The sequence below is a fragment of the Macaca nemestrina genome, chromosome 12 (assembly GCF_043159975.1).
Source record: "Macaca nemestrina isolate mMacNem1 chromosome 12, mMacNem.hap1, whole genome shotgun sequence".
NCBI classification, from domain to species: domain Eukaryota; kingdom Metazoa; phylum Chordata; class Mammalia; order Primates; family Cercopithecidae; genus Macaca; species Macaca nemestrina.
The window spans coordinates 50,994,059-51,009,501 of record NC_092136.1 but is presented as its reverse complement, the minus strand read 5'-3'; the positions used below and the strand labels follow the sequence as shown (position 1 = coordinate 51,009,501).

The window sequence follows — 15,443 nt, the reverse complement described above, 5'->3', positions numbered from 1 at the left end:
CAATCCTAGTCTCTGATAAAACAGACTTTAAGCCAACAAAGACCGAAAGGGACAAAGAAGGCCCTTACATAATGGTAAAGGGATCAATTCAACAGGAAGAGCTAACTATCCTAAATATATATGCACCCAATACAGGAGCACCCAGATTCATAAAGCAAGTCCTTAAGAGACTTAGAAAGAGACTTAGACTCCAACACAATAATGATGGGAGACTTTAACACCCCACTGATAACATTAGACAGATCAACGAGACAGAAAGTTAACAAGGATATCCGGGAATTGAACTCAGCTCTGCACCAAGCGAATGGACCTAATAGACATCTACAGAACTCTCCACCCCAAATCGACAGAATATACATTCTTCTCAGCACCACATCACACTTATTCCAAAAATGACCACATAGTTGGAAGTAAAGCACTTGTCAGCAAATGTGTAAAAGAGCAGAAATTATAACAAACTATTTCTCAGACCACAGTACAATCAAACTAGAACTCAGGATTAAGAAACTCACTCAAAACCACTCAGCTACATGGAAACTGAACAACCTTCTGAATGACTACTGGGTACATAGTGAAAAGAAGGCAGAAATAAAGATGTTCTTTGAAACCAATGAGAACAAAGACACAACATACCAGAATCTCTGGGACACATTTAAAGCAGTGTGTAGAGGGAAATTTATAGCACTAAATGCCCATAAGAGAAAGCAGGAAAGATCTAAAATTGACACCCTAACATCACAATTAAAAGAACTAGAGAAGCAGGAGCAAACACATTCAAAAGCTAGCAGAAGGCAAGAAATAACTAAGATCAGAGCAGAACTGAAGGACAAAGAGACACAAAAAACCCTTCAAAAAATCAATGAATCCAGGAGCTAGTTTTTTGAAAAGATCAACAAAATTGATAGACCACTAACAAGATGAACGAAGAAAAGAGAGAAGAATCAAACAGATGCAATAAAAAATGATAAAGGGGTTATCACCACCGACCCCACAGAAATACAAACTACCATCAGAGAATACTATTTACACCTCTATACAAATAAACTGGAAAATCTAGAACAAATGGATAAATTCCTGGACACATACACCCTCCCAAGACTAAACCAGGAAGAAGTTGAATCCCTGAATAGACCAATAACAGGCTCTGAAATTGAGGCAGTAATGAAGAGCCTACCAACCAAAAAGTACAGGACCAGATGGATTCACAGTTGAATTCTACCAGTGGTACAAAGAGGAGCTGGTACCATTCCTTCTGAAACTATTCCAATCAATAGAAAAAGAGGGAATCCTCCCTAACTCATTTTATGAGGCCAACATCATCCTGATACCAAAGCCTGGCAGAGACACAACAAAAAAAAGAGAATTTTAGACCAATATCCCTGATGAATATTGATGCGAAAATCCTGAATAAAATACTGGCAAACCGAATCCAGCAGCACATCAAAAAGCTTATCCACCATGATCAAGTGGGCTTCATCCCTGGGATGCAAGGCTAGTTCAACATATGCAAATCAATAAACGTAATCCATCATATAAACAGAGCCAACGACAAAAACCACATGATTATCTCAATAGATGCAGAAAAAGCCTTCGACGAAATTCAACAGCCCTTCATGCTAAAAACTCTCAATAAATTCGGTATTGATGGGGTGTATCTCAAAATAATAAGAGCTATTTATGACAAACCCACAGCCAATATCATACTGAATGGGCAAAAACTGGAAGCATTCCCTTTGAAAACTAGCACAAGACAAGGATGCCCTCTCTCACCACTCCTATTCAACATAGTGTTGGAAGTTCTGGCCAGGGCAATCAGGTAAGAGAAAGAAATAAACGGTATTCAATTGGGAAAAGGGGAAGTCAGATTGTCCCTGTTTGTAGATGACATTATTGTATATTTAGAAAACCCCATCACCTCAGCCCAAAATCCCCTTAAGCTGATAAGCAACTTCAGAAAAGTCTCAGGATAGAAAATCAATGTGCAAAAATCACAAGCATTCTTATACACCAATAACAGACAAACAGAGAGCCAAATCATGAGTGAACTCCCATTCACAATTGCTTCAAAGAGAATAAAATACCTAGGAATCCAACTTACAAGGGACGTTAAGGACCTCTTCAAGGAGAATTACAAACCACTGCTCAACGAAATAAAAGAGGACACAAACAAATGGAAGAACATTCCATGCTCATGGATCAGAAGAATCAATATCGTGAAAATGGCCATACTGCCCAAGGTAATTTATTTATAGATTCAATGCCATCCCCATCAAGCTACCAATGAGTTTCTTCACAGAATTGGAAAGAACTTATTTAAAGTTTATGTGGAACCAAAAAAGAGCCTGCATTGCCAAGACAATCCTAAGCCAAAAGAACAAAGCTGGAGGCATCACGCTACCTGACTTCAAACTATACTACAAGCCTACAGTAATCAAAACAGCATAGTACTGGTAACAAAACAGAGATATAGATCAATGGAACAGAACAGAGCCCTCAGGAATAATACTACACATCTACAACCATCTGATCTTTGACAAACCTGAGAGAAGCAAGAAATGGGGAAAAGATTCCCTTTTTAATAAATGGTGTTGGGAAAACTGGCTAGCCATATGTAGAAAACTGAAACTGGATCCCTTCCTTACACCTTATACAAAAATTAATTCAAGATGGATTAAAGACTTAAATGTTAGACCTAAAACCAGAAAAACCTTAGAAGAAAACTGAGGTAATACCATTCAGGACATAGGCATGGACGAGAACTTCATGTCTAAAACACCAAAAGCAATGGGGCAACAAAAGCCAAAATTGAGAAATGGGATCCAATTAAACTAAAGAGTTTCTGCACAGCAAAAGAAACTACCATCAGAGTGAACAGGCAACCTACAGAATAGGAGAAAAGTTTTACAATCTACCCATCTGACAAAGGGTTAATATCCAGAATCTAGAAAAAACTTAAAAAAAGTTACAAGTAAAAAATCAAACAGCCCCATCAAAAAGTGGGTGAAGGGTAGGAACAGACAGTTCTCAAAAGAAGACATTTATGCAGCCAACAGACACATGAAAAAATGCTCATCATCACTCGCCATCAGAGAAATGCAATTCAAAACCACAACGAGATACTATCTCACACCAGTTGGAAAAGTGCTCATTAAACAGTCAGGAAACAACAGGTGCTGGAGAGGATGTGGAGAAATAGGAACACTTTTACACTGTTGGTGGGTCTTTAAACTAGTTCCATCATTGTGGAAGATGGTGTGGTGATTCCTCAAGGACCTAGAACTAGAAATACCATTTGACCCAGCCATCCCATTACTGGGTATATACCCAAAGGATTATAAATCATGCAACTATAAAGACACATGCACACGTATGCTTATTGTAGCAGTATTCACAATAGCACAGACTTGGAACCAACCCAGATGTCCATGAATGATAGACTGGATAAAGAAAATGTGGCACATATTCACCATGGAATACTATGCAGCCATAAATAGGATGAGTTCATGTCCTTTGCAGGGACATGGATGAAGCTGGAAACCATCACTCTGAGCAAGCTATCACAAGAACAGAAAACCAAACACTGCATGTTCTCACTCATAGGTGGAAATTGAACTGTGAGAACACTTGGACACAGGGTGGGAACATCACACACTGGGGCCTGTTGTGGGGTGGAGGAGCGGGCAGAGATAGCATTGAGAGATATGCATAATGTAAATGACGAGTTGATGGGTACAGCACATCATCATGGCACATGTATGCGTATGTAAGAAACCTGCACGTTGTGCACATGTACCCTAGAGCACAAAGTGTAATATTAATTTAAAAAAAAAGAATGAAGGGGAAAACATTGTGAAATAAAGGAAAAGAAAAGAATTTGTCAGTGAGACACTTACCTTGCAAGAAAGACAAAAGAAAGTTCTTTAAACCAGGAGTTACCAACCAGTACCGTTAGGAACTGGTACACATAGCCGGAGATGAGCAGCAGGCAGATGAGCATTACCGCCTGAGCTCTGCCTCCTGTCAGATCAGCCACCACATTAGATTCTCATAGGAGCACAAATCCTATTGTGGACTGCATATACAAGGGATTTGGGGTTGTGCACTCCTTATGAAATTCTAAGGCCTAATGATCTAAGGTCCGGATGATGGAACAGTTTCATCCTGAAACCATCTCCTCGCACCCCCACCCAGCCTGTGGAAAAATTGTCTTCCATGAAACCTGTCCCTGGTGCCAAAAAGGTTAGGGAACCCCTGCTTTAAACAGAAATTATAAAAGAAGGACTCTTGTAGTAACAGGAAGGAAGAACAGTGAAACAAGAAGAAATAGTGGGAGAATGCAATAGACTATACTTCTTGTGAGTTTCATGAATCATATTTGATGATTGCAACAAAAATTATAACATCATCTGATACTCAAGACAAGACAATTATACTTAAAAGTAGGCAAGGTAGAGACCTAACTGGTAGTAAGGTTTTCACACTTCACTCAAAGTGGTAAAATGTCGATACCAGTAGACTGTGATAAATCACATATGTACATTGTATTGCCAAGAACAACCGCTAAGAAAACTATATAAAGTAATAAACTCAGAAACTCTATAAATTAATCACGATGGAATCCTAAAAAATTCTAGTAACCCCAGAAAAACAAGAAAAAACAAAGGAACAAGGAACAGAAGAAACAAACAGAAAACAATAAAATGGCAAACTTAAGGCCTGACATAAGTATTTACCTTAAAAGGATACAATATGAACAAAAGGAAAAATTGATCATGAAAAAAAGATTTGTCTATGAAAATGATTTTTTTTACATGAGGTATTCCTGTTGTCATGGGAGATATTTATGAGTAGATTCTAATTACCTTGTATTGTTAAAGTGAAAGTCACTCTCAGTAAATTTGTGATTTGTTCTTTCCTAATTTCAGCAGTTTTTTTTAAAATTATTATTATACTTTAAGTTCTAGGGTACATGTCCACAACGTGCAGGTTTGTTACATATGTATACATGTGCCATGTTGGTGTGCTGCACCCATTAACTCGTCTTTTACATTAGGTATATCTCCTAATGCTATCCCTCCCCCAACCCCCTCCCCACAATAGGACATGGTGTGTGGTGTTCCCCTTCCTGTGTCCAAGTGATCTCATTGTTCAATTCCTACCTATGAGTGAGAGCATGCGCTATTTGGTTTTCTGTTCTTGTGATAGTTTGCTGAGAATGATGGTTTCCAGCTGCATCCATGTCCCTACAAAGGACACGAACTCATCCTTTTTTATGGCTGCATAGTAGTCCATGGTGTATATGTGCCACATTTTCTTAATCCAGTCTGTCACTGATGGACATTTGGGTTGATTCCAAGTCTTTGCTATTGTGAATAGTGCCGCAATAAACATGCATGTGCATGTGTCTTTATAGCAGCATGACTTATAATCCTTTGGGTATATCCCCAGTAATGGGGTGGCTGGGTCAAATGGTATTTCTAGTTCTAGATCCTTAAGGAATTGCCACACTGTTTTCCACAATGGTTGAACTAGTTTACAGTCCCACCAACAGTGTAAAAGTGTTCCTATTTCTCCACGTCCTCTCCAGCACCTGTTGTTTCCTGACTTTTTAATGATTGCCATTCTCACTGGTGTGAGATAGTATCTCATTGTGGTTTTGATTTGCATTTCTCTGATGATGAGTGATGATGAGCCTTTTTTCATGTGTCTGTTGGCTGTATGAATGTCTTCTTTTGAGAAATGTCTGTTCATATCCTTTGCCCACTTTTTGATAGGGTTTCAACAGTTTTTAAACAGTATTGAGGAAAGGTTACTTCAAACAAAAATTGTTTTTGTATGTGTTCCATTTGAATTCTGTGGTGGCTAAATGAGACCACTACAGAATTCCAATGAGTGGTTAAAATGACAAAGTTCACAGAAAAAGGAGTATAAACGATATAAATATTATAAGGAACATTTAGAATCACAATAATCAGAGAATTCAGGTTGAAGCAGAAATTAGAGTTTTTTTTTTTTTTTGGCTATCAGATAGGTAGGGATTAATTAAATTCATAGTTGCTAATTGTAATGGGATATGGAAAAATAGGTGCTGTTATATACAATTAGAAGTGTAGATCTGATCAACATATTCTAGGGCAGTTTTAGAGGAATGGCAACATTTTAACATGTTAATTTGCATTCAGCAATTCAGATTATGGAAAGCTGTGTATAAGAAATCTGCTTAATTGTTCACAGTAACATATATAGACAGGTGTTTATTTTAGTGGTATTTGCAAGGGAGAAAGGCTAGAAATAGTTGGGCTATGCCCTGGTATCAGGAAATGTTTTAAAATAAAAACTAATACATATTAACACTTCACAAGAAAAAAAAATTCCACAAAGAGCAGACATTATTTAGCTGTGTTGGTGTAATGTTCATAATATTTCTAACTTCCAAAATGTATTGAGGATACTTTAATAAACAGTTTTGTTGTGAACTCATTAATTTGAATAATTATTAATTGCAAACATACCCAAATGTAAGTTCAATGTACAACAACAACAAAAAACAAAAGTAACATTTAATTTACTGTTCTGATTGTTAGTCCACTTATTTCTATGGGTAATCAAATTGAACGTCATATATATGTTTATTTGAAGAGTAAAAATCATCTTATGTTTACATCAGTGACATATTTCTTCTAAATTAAAATATTTTTTTCTACCAATTTTTTAAAGCCTTGCCTGATGTTACCCTGTCTGTGAGGTTTTTGTTAATTATTCATCTTTAAGTTATCACTCTCTTTTGAACTAACATTTTTTCTGTATTTTTATCTCATCATTTTCCATAATATTAATAGTAATAATACTTTTAATGCTCTAAATCATACATTATCCACTTCTTTATTTGCTTTACATATATTATCAGATTTCTCATATTAGCCCATAATAAGGTAGACATTACTATCCTTTTTTTGCATTGAAGAAACTGAAATTTTCAGAGATTAAGTAAACTGCTCAAGGTCACACAGGTGAGATTAAAGTTTAGGTTTCAAATTCAGGTATGTTTGCTACAAAACCTTGTCACTGTGTTAGACTGCCTCTTAAGTGAGTAAGGTAAATGAAATAAGTGCTTTGTGTGTTTAAAAGAAATTTTGTTATAAAGGAAAGGAAATAATCGACGAATTAATGAAATGTTCAAATTACAGACTTTAAAGTAAATACAGATTTAGTTTTATACTTGTCATTAGGTAATTCAGTGTTAGTAATTAATACCATTAGATATAATGTGATAATCAACTAGTGAAAAAGAAAAAAATTAAAGTTCACGGTTATTTGCTACATATATATATAAATTTTAAGTTAGAATTATACCATTTGTTATGTCATTTATGCCATGTACAAATAAATGAAAATTTCACTTTTTTTCTTTCTAGAATTCTGGAGGCGGAAATGGAGTTGATCTTTCAGTGCTAAATGAGGCTCGCAATATGGTTTCAGATCTTCTGATTGATCCAAGCCTTCCTCCACAAGTCATTTCCTCTCTACGGAGTATCAGTAGCTTAATGGGTGCTTTCTCAGGTTCCTGTAGGCCAAAGATTAATCCTCTCACACCATTTCCTGGATTTTACCCCTGCTCTGAAATAGAGGACCCAGCTGAGAAAGGGGATAGAAAACTTAACAAGGTCAAAATACAGTAATCATCCAACCCTATTTATCAAATTTAATGATATTTTCAAAATAACTGCTCCTTTAAATTCTATATAAAATACAATTTTCCTTTCAAGGACCGGACATAATATTGAGCTGCTTGGGATGTTAGAGGCAATTATAAGCTCAAATAATTATAGTTGAGTATTCAGTTTTTATTTTAAGTACATTGCTGTGATTAGTACTTATAATTTGAATGGTAACAACTATGTATTATTATTCTTGTTAAGAAGTAGAGAACAACAAGCAAATTTTGTTCCAGGGTGGTACAACAAACTAGTAGCCAGATCATTTTGTTGCTGTATTTTATTCTTTAGAATCCAGGAATTGTTCTTGTTGAGCCAAGAAGAAATGGTCATTATAATATTCATTTTATGAATTACATAGCATTATTTTAAAATGATTTTTATATTTTTTGAACCCTGTTTTCCCCCCTTTTATACCTACTGGAGATTACAGTAGCCCAGTAGGCACTGATTTTTATATCATTGGATTAGAGGATTAATTTCTCTTTAAAATATAAATATTTCAAAATAGGATTTTCTTTAGAAAATAATAAATACTCTTCTAAATTGGTATGCATTATCCTTATTCAGAGTGCTTTTACTTGTTTTATTTGACTATTAGTATCTTTACCAATAGCTAAAATCATAAAACTTTAAAACTAGAAACATTGTAGAAATTATTTTACTCAACCACTTTATTCCAGATAAGGAAACTAACCAAGAGAAGATGAAATTTATTTCAGTTAATTTTGTCAATTGTAATAATGCTTATAGAACTTAGAAATAGATAAATATAGTTTTTGTAGGAATTTTGTTTATCAGTTAATTTTGTCAGTTGTCAGCATTAGGGTTTAGAAATGTGGAAAAATTAAGCAAACCCAATTAGAAGAAAAGGGTTTCAAAAGTACTGATCACAATCTGGATCATAGTTATGTGATACTTTTATTTTTTTAAAGTTTATACAGTAGCACCTACATTAGTCAAAACCCAATTAATTAGTACTTAGTTATATGACTTCTTTTTTAGCAGTCTACCTTTTAAGAAAGAGATTAATCACAAGCATTCAGAGGGCATAGCAATAAACCATAAATAAAAGAACTCTAATGTATTCTTGAGTTAGTTTTCACTCTACCCCTCCTTTGCATTTTCTATTGATATTTGATAGGATAGTAATTTTTAAAAATAGTAATTCTTAAAATTTTAAATCAGAAATCATATTGATATCAGTATTTAGTGTGTAGAAAAGTGTGCTAGTACATTTTAGGAACATTTTAAACATAATATTAATTAAACAGGATGCCTAAATGCCTCATTTCCTGAGCATTGTAGTTAATCAAGGTTATTTTGGGTTCTGGAATCTACTGATAGAGTAAGTCATATAAGAACCAGGAAGTAACCCTTATTCCTTTTCTTTGTGTTCCTTAAACTGCTTATTAGAATTCTATATCAAATTTGTCTCTCCTTTTGGAAAAGCATATAAAAAGCCTGATGTTACTTCAGAAAAGGGCAATGGCATTTATTTAAAAAACAATAGGTGAAAGGGAAAAGGAACAGATAATATAACTTTCTTATACACGTTAAAAACAAAGAAAGATCATGTGAACCTAAATTACAGTCAACAAGGATATTAGCATAAAGGACTTTTTCACTGCAGGTCTAATTAACTATTAACCTTTACAAAGTCAATGTCCTTGGGAAAACTGAAATATAAGACAGATATTTATCTCTGAGATTGCTGCAGTGTCTGCTGATAGAGGAAATTCATAAAAAGCAGAAACTATTATGTAAATATCAGTAAAACATTTATAATGGTCAAAAATGGAATATTGTTAATTGAACATTTGGGTTAGTTGAAGATATTTTTTAAAATTAGGGCAAAATATTAATGCTAAAGGTGTTCTGTATTTAACTCAGTCATTTATTCAAACTCAGAATCCTGCAGTTTCTCCTGATTAACCACTAAGTAAATTCTATAGCACTGTACTGAAAATATAAAAAAATTAGAATATAGGGCTGATCATCCCTGATCCTAAGATTGTCCTCCGAAGTTGATTTTCAGGGTAAATCTTTCATATCCACTTTTTAAATTGCCAATTGTTTCTTTCTCATGAAACAAGTAGTAAAATGTACAAAAGGAAAAGAATCTAGTTTAAATTATAGAGCTCAGACATATTTTTTAGTAGGAGGAAGAGGAATAGAATAACAAAATAGAGTGTGAAATTTGGAGTAAATTGACAGATTTTCAGAATAAAATGTTTCTTTTTTCTCTGTACATGTTAAAAATATACTTTGTATTGATACTTGCATGTGCCATCACTAATACTACATATATAGCATATTAAAGAGTGACATTTTAAACCATTGTTAAATTATTCAACAGGGACTAAATAGGAATAGTTCGCCAACTCCACAGCTGAGGAGGAGCTCAGGAACTTCAGGATTGCTACCTGTTGAACAGTCTTCAAGGTGGGAACGTAATAATGGCAAAAGGCCTCACCAAGAATTTGGCATTTCAAGGTAAAATCTGCAGAGCCTTTTAAGAAACTTGAATCAAATGCATCTACTTTGCTTCTGTCAATAATGTTTCAGTTAGTTCTGGAAGCAGAAAGGAATGGTTGAAGTATTTTAGGTATAGGACAACATGTGTAGTAATAATATGGTAAAATAGAGAAACTGATTATTAAAAAGAAGCTAATGTGTCTTGTCCTAAAACTTTGATAGGCTGGGTACAAAATGTGCTGGATCCCTGAGAACATGAGATAGTTTAGGGAAATTAGGATCAACTCAGGACTGGGTGCCGGGGAAGTTTTTAAATCGAGAGAAGTGGCCATTACAGGGTTAGCCACCAATCCAATGAATAGTATCCAGAGGTAGGTCTGCAGAGTTGGCTGACTTCTGAAAAGAGGAGCACGTTTCCAAGGGTCATCACAGTTGTTAGGTTGAAGGTAAACAGACTTTCAAATCCTGTTCCTGCTGGAGACTGAGACAACTAATATAATCTATATTCTGTTGAGGATTTACTTGGAACCGAACAATGCTAATCTTATAAATGAAAGTCATCAGTAACTTTAAGTAAATGAGGCTGGGAAAATGTAGGAGCTGAAATCTCCTGAATGTAAATATATACATTTACCCTGATAACAAAGGATTTAATAATATAGTACTTTGTCTTTTGAAAACCAGGAAAGATACTGATCCTTGCTTGAGTTTATCATAATTTTCTTTACTCAGCTTTCTAATTATGTTAATATAAGATCGGAATTGGCACAAATTCTGCGTTAACCACTTTCTGTTATTATTGAGCATGTTTTATACTTTTGAGCTGTATCGTTTCACATTTGAAACAGTAGATGGCAGGATTGGATCATAGATATTTGTTAAAATTTATGTTAATATTTGCGTCTGAAAGAATAAGATGATTATAATTTTCTAGATTCTTAGGTGGTTTATTAATTTGAATCTTGTATAATATATTCAAGCAGCTGAACTCCTTTTTTGTAAAAGAAAAATTGAATGAAGCGATGTCTAAAACAGGAATGCAGTGAAGTACGAAGAGTACTGTACAGGAAAATGAACAGTGGTCCAAAATTTGCTGTGGCCTGAACATCATAGTCTTCTTTTTTTTTTTTTTGGTAAAGGAAGCAGGCTATAGGGAAGTGAATGATGTCAGGAACAGAAAATGTGACAGTATTTCTTAACTATGGGTAGCATTATCTTGAGAATATAGTTGGGTTTTAAAAGGAATGATAAAAATGTTTTATATTTTAACCTTTCATACTGATGTAACAGCAATGCATTTGCAGTTAAAGAAACATTTGATACATTGAGTTAAGGTCATTTTTATCCTGCTGCCTCAGATAATTGATTAAAACAGAAGCATAGTCCAGAGAAAACCAATCTTTAACTCTGAAAAGTGTTTATTATATAAAGCTAAATGTAGGTAGGTTCTATATAATGACTTAACTCTCATTAAAACAAAATTCATGCCTCATAAAATATTTAGAAATTTAGAGAATAAATTAATTGGTGGTATTATGTACATCTGTTTTAAAGAGACCAAGGTAGATGTATCTTTTCTAGTTTGCAGAAGCTGGAGCCTCTTGGTAATAAATGTCTATGTGTACTTTGCACATAGGTGGGTTATGATGGGAATATATGAAACATTTATAACCACTATTCCTTTTCAGATTCAAATCTCTAGATCAGTGCTAATAGAAATTTTTGTAATGATGGAAATAGTTTATATCTGCACTGTCTAATATGGTACTCCCTAGCTACATGTGGCTGTTAATCATTTGAAATGTATCTAGTATGACTAAGGAAGTGAATTTTAAATGTGATTTAATTCTTATTAATTTCATTCAGATATAAAGAGCCATATGTAACTGTTTTGTAGATACATGCGACATCCATATTAGTGCAGCTCTAGATCTTTAATGCGTAGTGATGTTTTGTTCAGGAATCTTTAGATTTTAGTAGCACAAAACTAATAGATTTATGACTCTGAAATCATCTTGACTTTATATTAGAGTACTCCAGAATCGAGATCTCATATGCTTGATTTTGAGTCTTGAGCTTTGGATTCTGATCACAGTTTGCCTGACTGATTTCAACATGATTCCAGTGTTGAACCTCTCATTTCCTGAGCCTATACCTGAAACCAGATTTCTCATCACTCCAGGTGCTTTTTCGTCTGTTACTGTTGTTCTGCCCTTATTTCCCGGCACAATGCTGCCATCCTCTAGTGGAGTGGTTGCTTACAAAATTGATTTACTTAGAGACTTGGTGTTATCTTTGCATCCTGTCACCTTATTCTACAGATGACAGTTGTCAGATATCTGTCTGCATTATCTTTTACTCTCTATTCCTTCTTCTCCTTTATCACTGTGCCTATACTATTTTATGCTTTCATTGCTGTTTACTTGGGCTATTGAATTAGCCTCTTAATTCCAGTTTCCAGTATCCTTCTTGACTTTATTAATCTTCTACTTTACACTACAAATGTTCCTTAAATAAAACTGTGATTGCAGTTGTCCCTGGGTATCCCTGGGGGATTGGTTCCAGGCCCCTCCCCTTCCCATGGGTACAAAAATCCATGGATGCTTGAGTTCTTTATATAAAATGGTGTAGTATTTGCATATACTCTCTACACATCCTTTCATATACTTTAAATCACCTCCAGATTACTTATAATACCTAATGTAATGTAAATACTGTGTAAAGAGTCGTTATACTCTATTTTTTATTCGTTTTTTTATTACTGTTGTTTTTCCTTGAATATTTTTGATTTGGGGGTGGTTAAATCTGTGGATGTAGAAACCTCATATACAGATAGCTGACTGTATATAGTTTTTCTAGTCATTGCATTTTTGGACTCTTTACCAGTCCTATAGAATAACGCCGAAATTCCTAGTGTAGAATGTGAAACCCAATTATTACCTCATGACAGAGCTGCAACCCTTACTTGGAAAAAGTAAATGAACTAACACAGATGAGCAGTCTTTCAAATACTGAGAATAGAAAAATGATATGGAAAGCTTTCTAGGTAAAAACAATAGGCATATAACTTGTTTAAGACTCTTCCTTGATGTTTTCTGATAATTTTGTTCTTAGTTTAACTCCATTTGAAAATTAAGCTAAATTATGTTTCAAAATAATTAAAATACAAACAATGAAATATATATATATAAGGTATTTGGATAAAATACTATTGCCAGGCAATGAGTTATTAGATTTGATTACACAGCAGTGGTGAAGATAAATGGTGACTCACGGGTTTAAAAGCAAGTCTCTTTAGTGTAGGAGTAGGAGGGTAGTATAGGAGTATCAATTATAGTTGATAGCCCACAGGATAATTGAACACAACTTGCCTATTTTTTCTCCAGGGAAAACCTGTTCAAAAGGAGTGACCTGTGAGCCCTGAATATATATGCTGTTTGACCTCAGAGAAGACTGGGTCCCATCACTCAGTTCAAAAATAGCAGTTCAGTCTTCTTTTAACTCTAAGTATAGGTTGAGCATCCCAAATCCAAAATGCCCCAAAATTCAAAATTTCTTGAGTACAAACATGACTCTGCAAATGGAAAATCCCACACCTGACCACATGAGACGGGTCACAGTTAAAATACAGTCAAAACTTTGTTTCATGCACAAAATTATTTAAAATATTATATAAAATTACTTTCAGGCTATGTGTATATGAAATATAAGTGAATATTGTGTTCTATCCCCAAGATATCACATTGTGCATAAGCAAATATTCCAAAACCTGAAATCTGAAACACTTCTGGTCCCAAGACTTTCAGATAAGGGATATTCAACTTGCACTAAAACTAGAACTCAGAGATGGGTAATTCAATCATCAGCAAGTCCGGAAAACAACCTTTCTTGGAACTTTCTGACCAGAGAAGTCTCATCCCAGATCTGAAACTTAAACAGAAGGCAAGATTAAGGGTCATAATGCCGTTCCATATGGTCATTCCACAACTGTGCCTTATAATTTATCAGAGACTTACAGCAAGGTTATATTAGCAAACTTGACCCTATTTGAACTCCAGCAATTCAAGAGGGCTAATTGTGTCATCCTACTCAGCTTCTTAAGAGAATAACTCTGTAAATTTAGACATCTACAATTATCAAATTTATACAACTGCATTGAAACTGAGTTGGTACAGACCTTGTTAAGGTAATTTGTATTGACTGTCTAGAAGTTAGCTCTTAAAATATAGCTTAGCTCAGGGACCATAACTTTTGATGTCTCTTGTTTGTTTGCTTTTGACAACTCATTCCCAAGTGAGTAAAAAAGAAAAATAAACTCAATTTCTTCCACCATACTCTGACAGCACATTTCTGATACCAGATGTGTGGGGATTTCTCCCCAGCAGCAAGCAAGCAAGCAAGCAGTTCTATAGTAGACATAAGCTAGGTGTCCTATAATTCAATTATTTCTTTTTCTTTCTTTCTTTCTTTCTTTTTTTTTGAGACAGAGTCTCACTCTTTGCCCAGGCTGGAGTGCAGTGGCACGATCTCGGCTCACTGCTACCTCTGCCTCCCGGGTTCAAGCAATTCTCCTTCCTCAACCTCCTGAGTAGCTGGGACTACAGGCACATGCCACCACGCCCAGCTAATTTTTGTATTTTTAGTAGAGATGGGGTTTCACTATGTTGGCCAGGCTGGTCTCGAACTCCTGACCTCACATGATCCGCCTGCCTTGGCCTGCCAAAGTGCTGGGATTACACGCATGAGCCACCGTGCCCAGCCTAATTCCATTATTTCTGACACCATCTACCCGGAGATAGCGTCAGATCATACTGGTTAAGGACTCAGTCCCACAAGACTAATCCCCACTTCTGATGCCACGCAGGCCTCAGGTTATTTTGCCTGTGCTTCTGACCAACCTGCTGTAAACCAGGTTCCCTCAGCCCCCTCCCTGGATTCAGATAATTTGCTGGAGCAACTCACAGAACTCAGGGAAACATGTTTACTGGTTTATTACAAAGAGTATTTTAAAGGATACAAATCAACAGCCAGATGAGGAGATACAAAGGACAGGTCTGGAAGGGACCTGAGTACAGGAGCTTCTGCCCCTGTGGAGTTGAGTTATGCCACCCTCCTGGCTTGTGGACATGTTCTTGTTCACTTTCCTGGAAGCCCTCACGTGTTTGGCTGTTCACAAGCTCCTCAGACCCAGTCCTTTCTGGATATTTATAGGAGCTTCATATTATAGGCGTGATTGATTAAATCATTGGC

General features: G+C 35.3%; 1 protein-coding gene across 2 annotated transcripts in view; it reads left to right on the top strand.

Moving 5' to 3' along the window:
* The window catches only part of LOC105486928 (phosphodiesterase 3B), a 206,540-nt gene that overhangs the window by 120,433 nt on the left and 70,664 nt on the right, over nucleotides 1-15,443 (top strand). For both annotated transcript variants that reach the window (XM_071075053.1, XM_011750068.3), the window contains exons 3-4: nucleotides 7,416-7,664; nucleotides 10,075-10,211. In XM_071075053.1, the coding sequence (XP_070931154.1) occupies nucleotides 7,416-7,664; nucleotides 10,075-10,211 (386 nt within the window). The remainder of the gene's footprint in view (nucleotides 1-7,415; nucleotides 7,665-10,074; nucleotides 10,212-15,443) is intronic.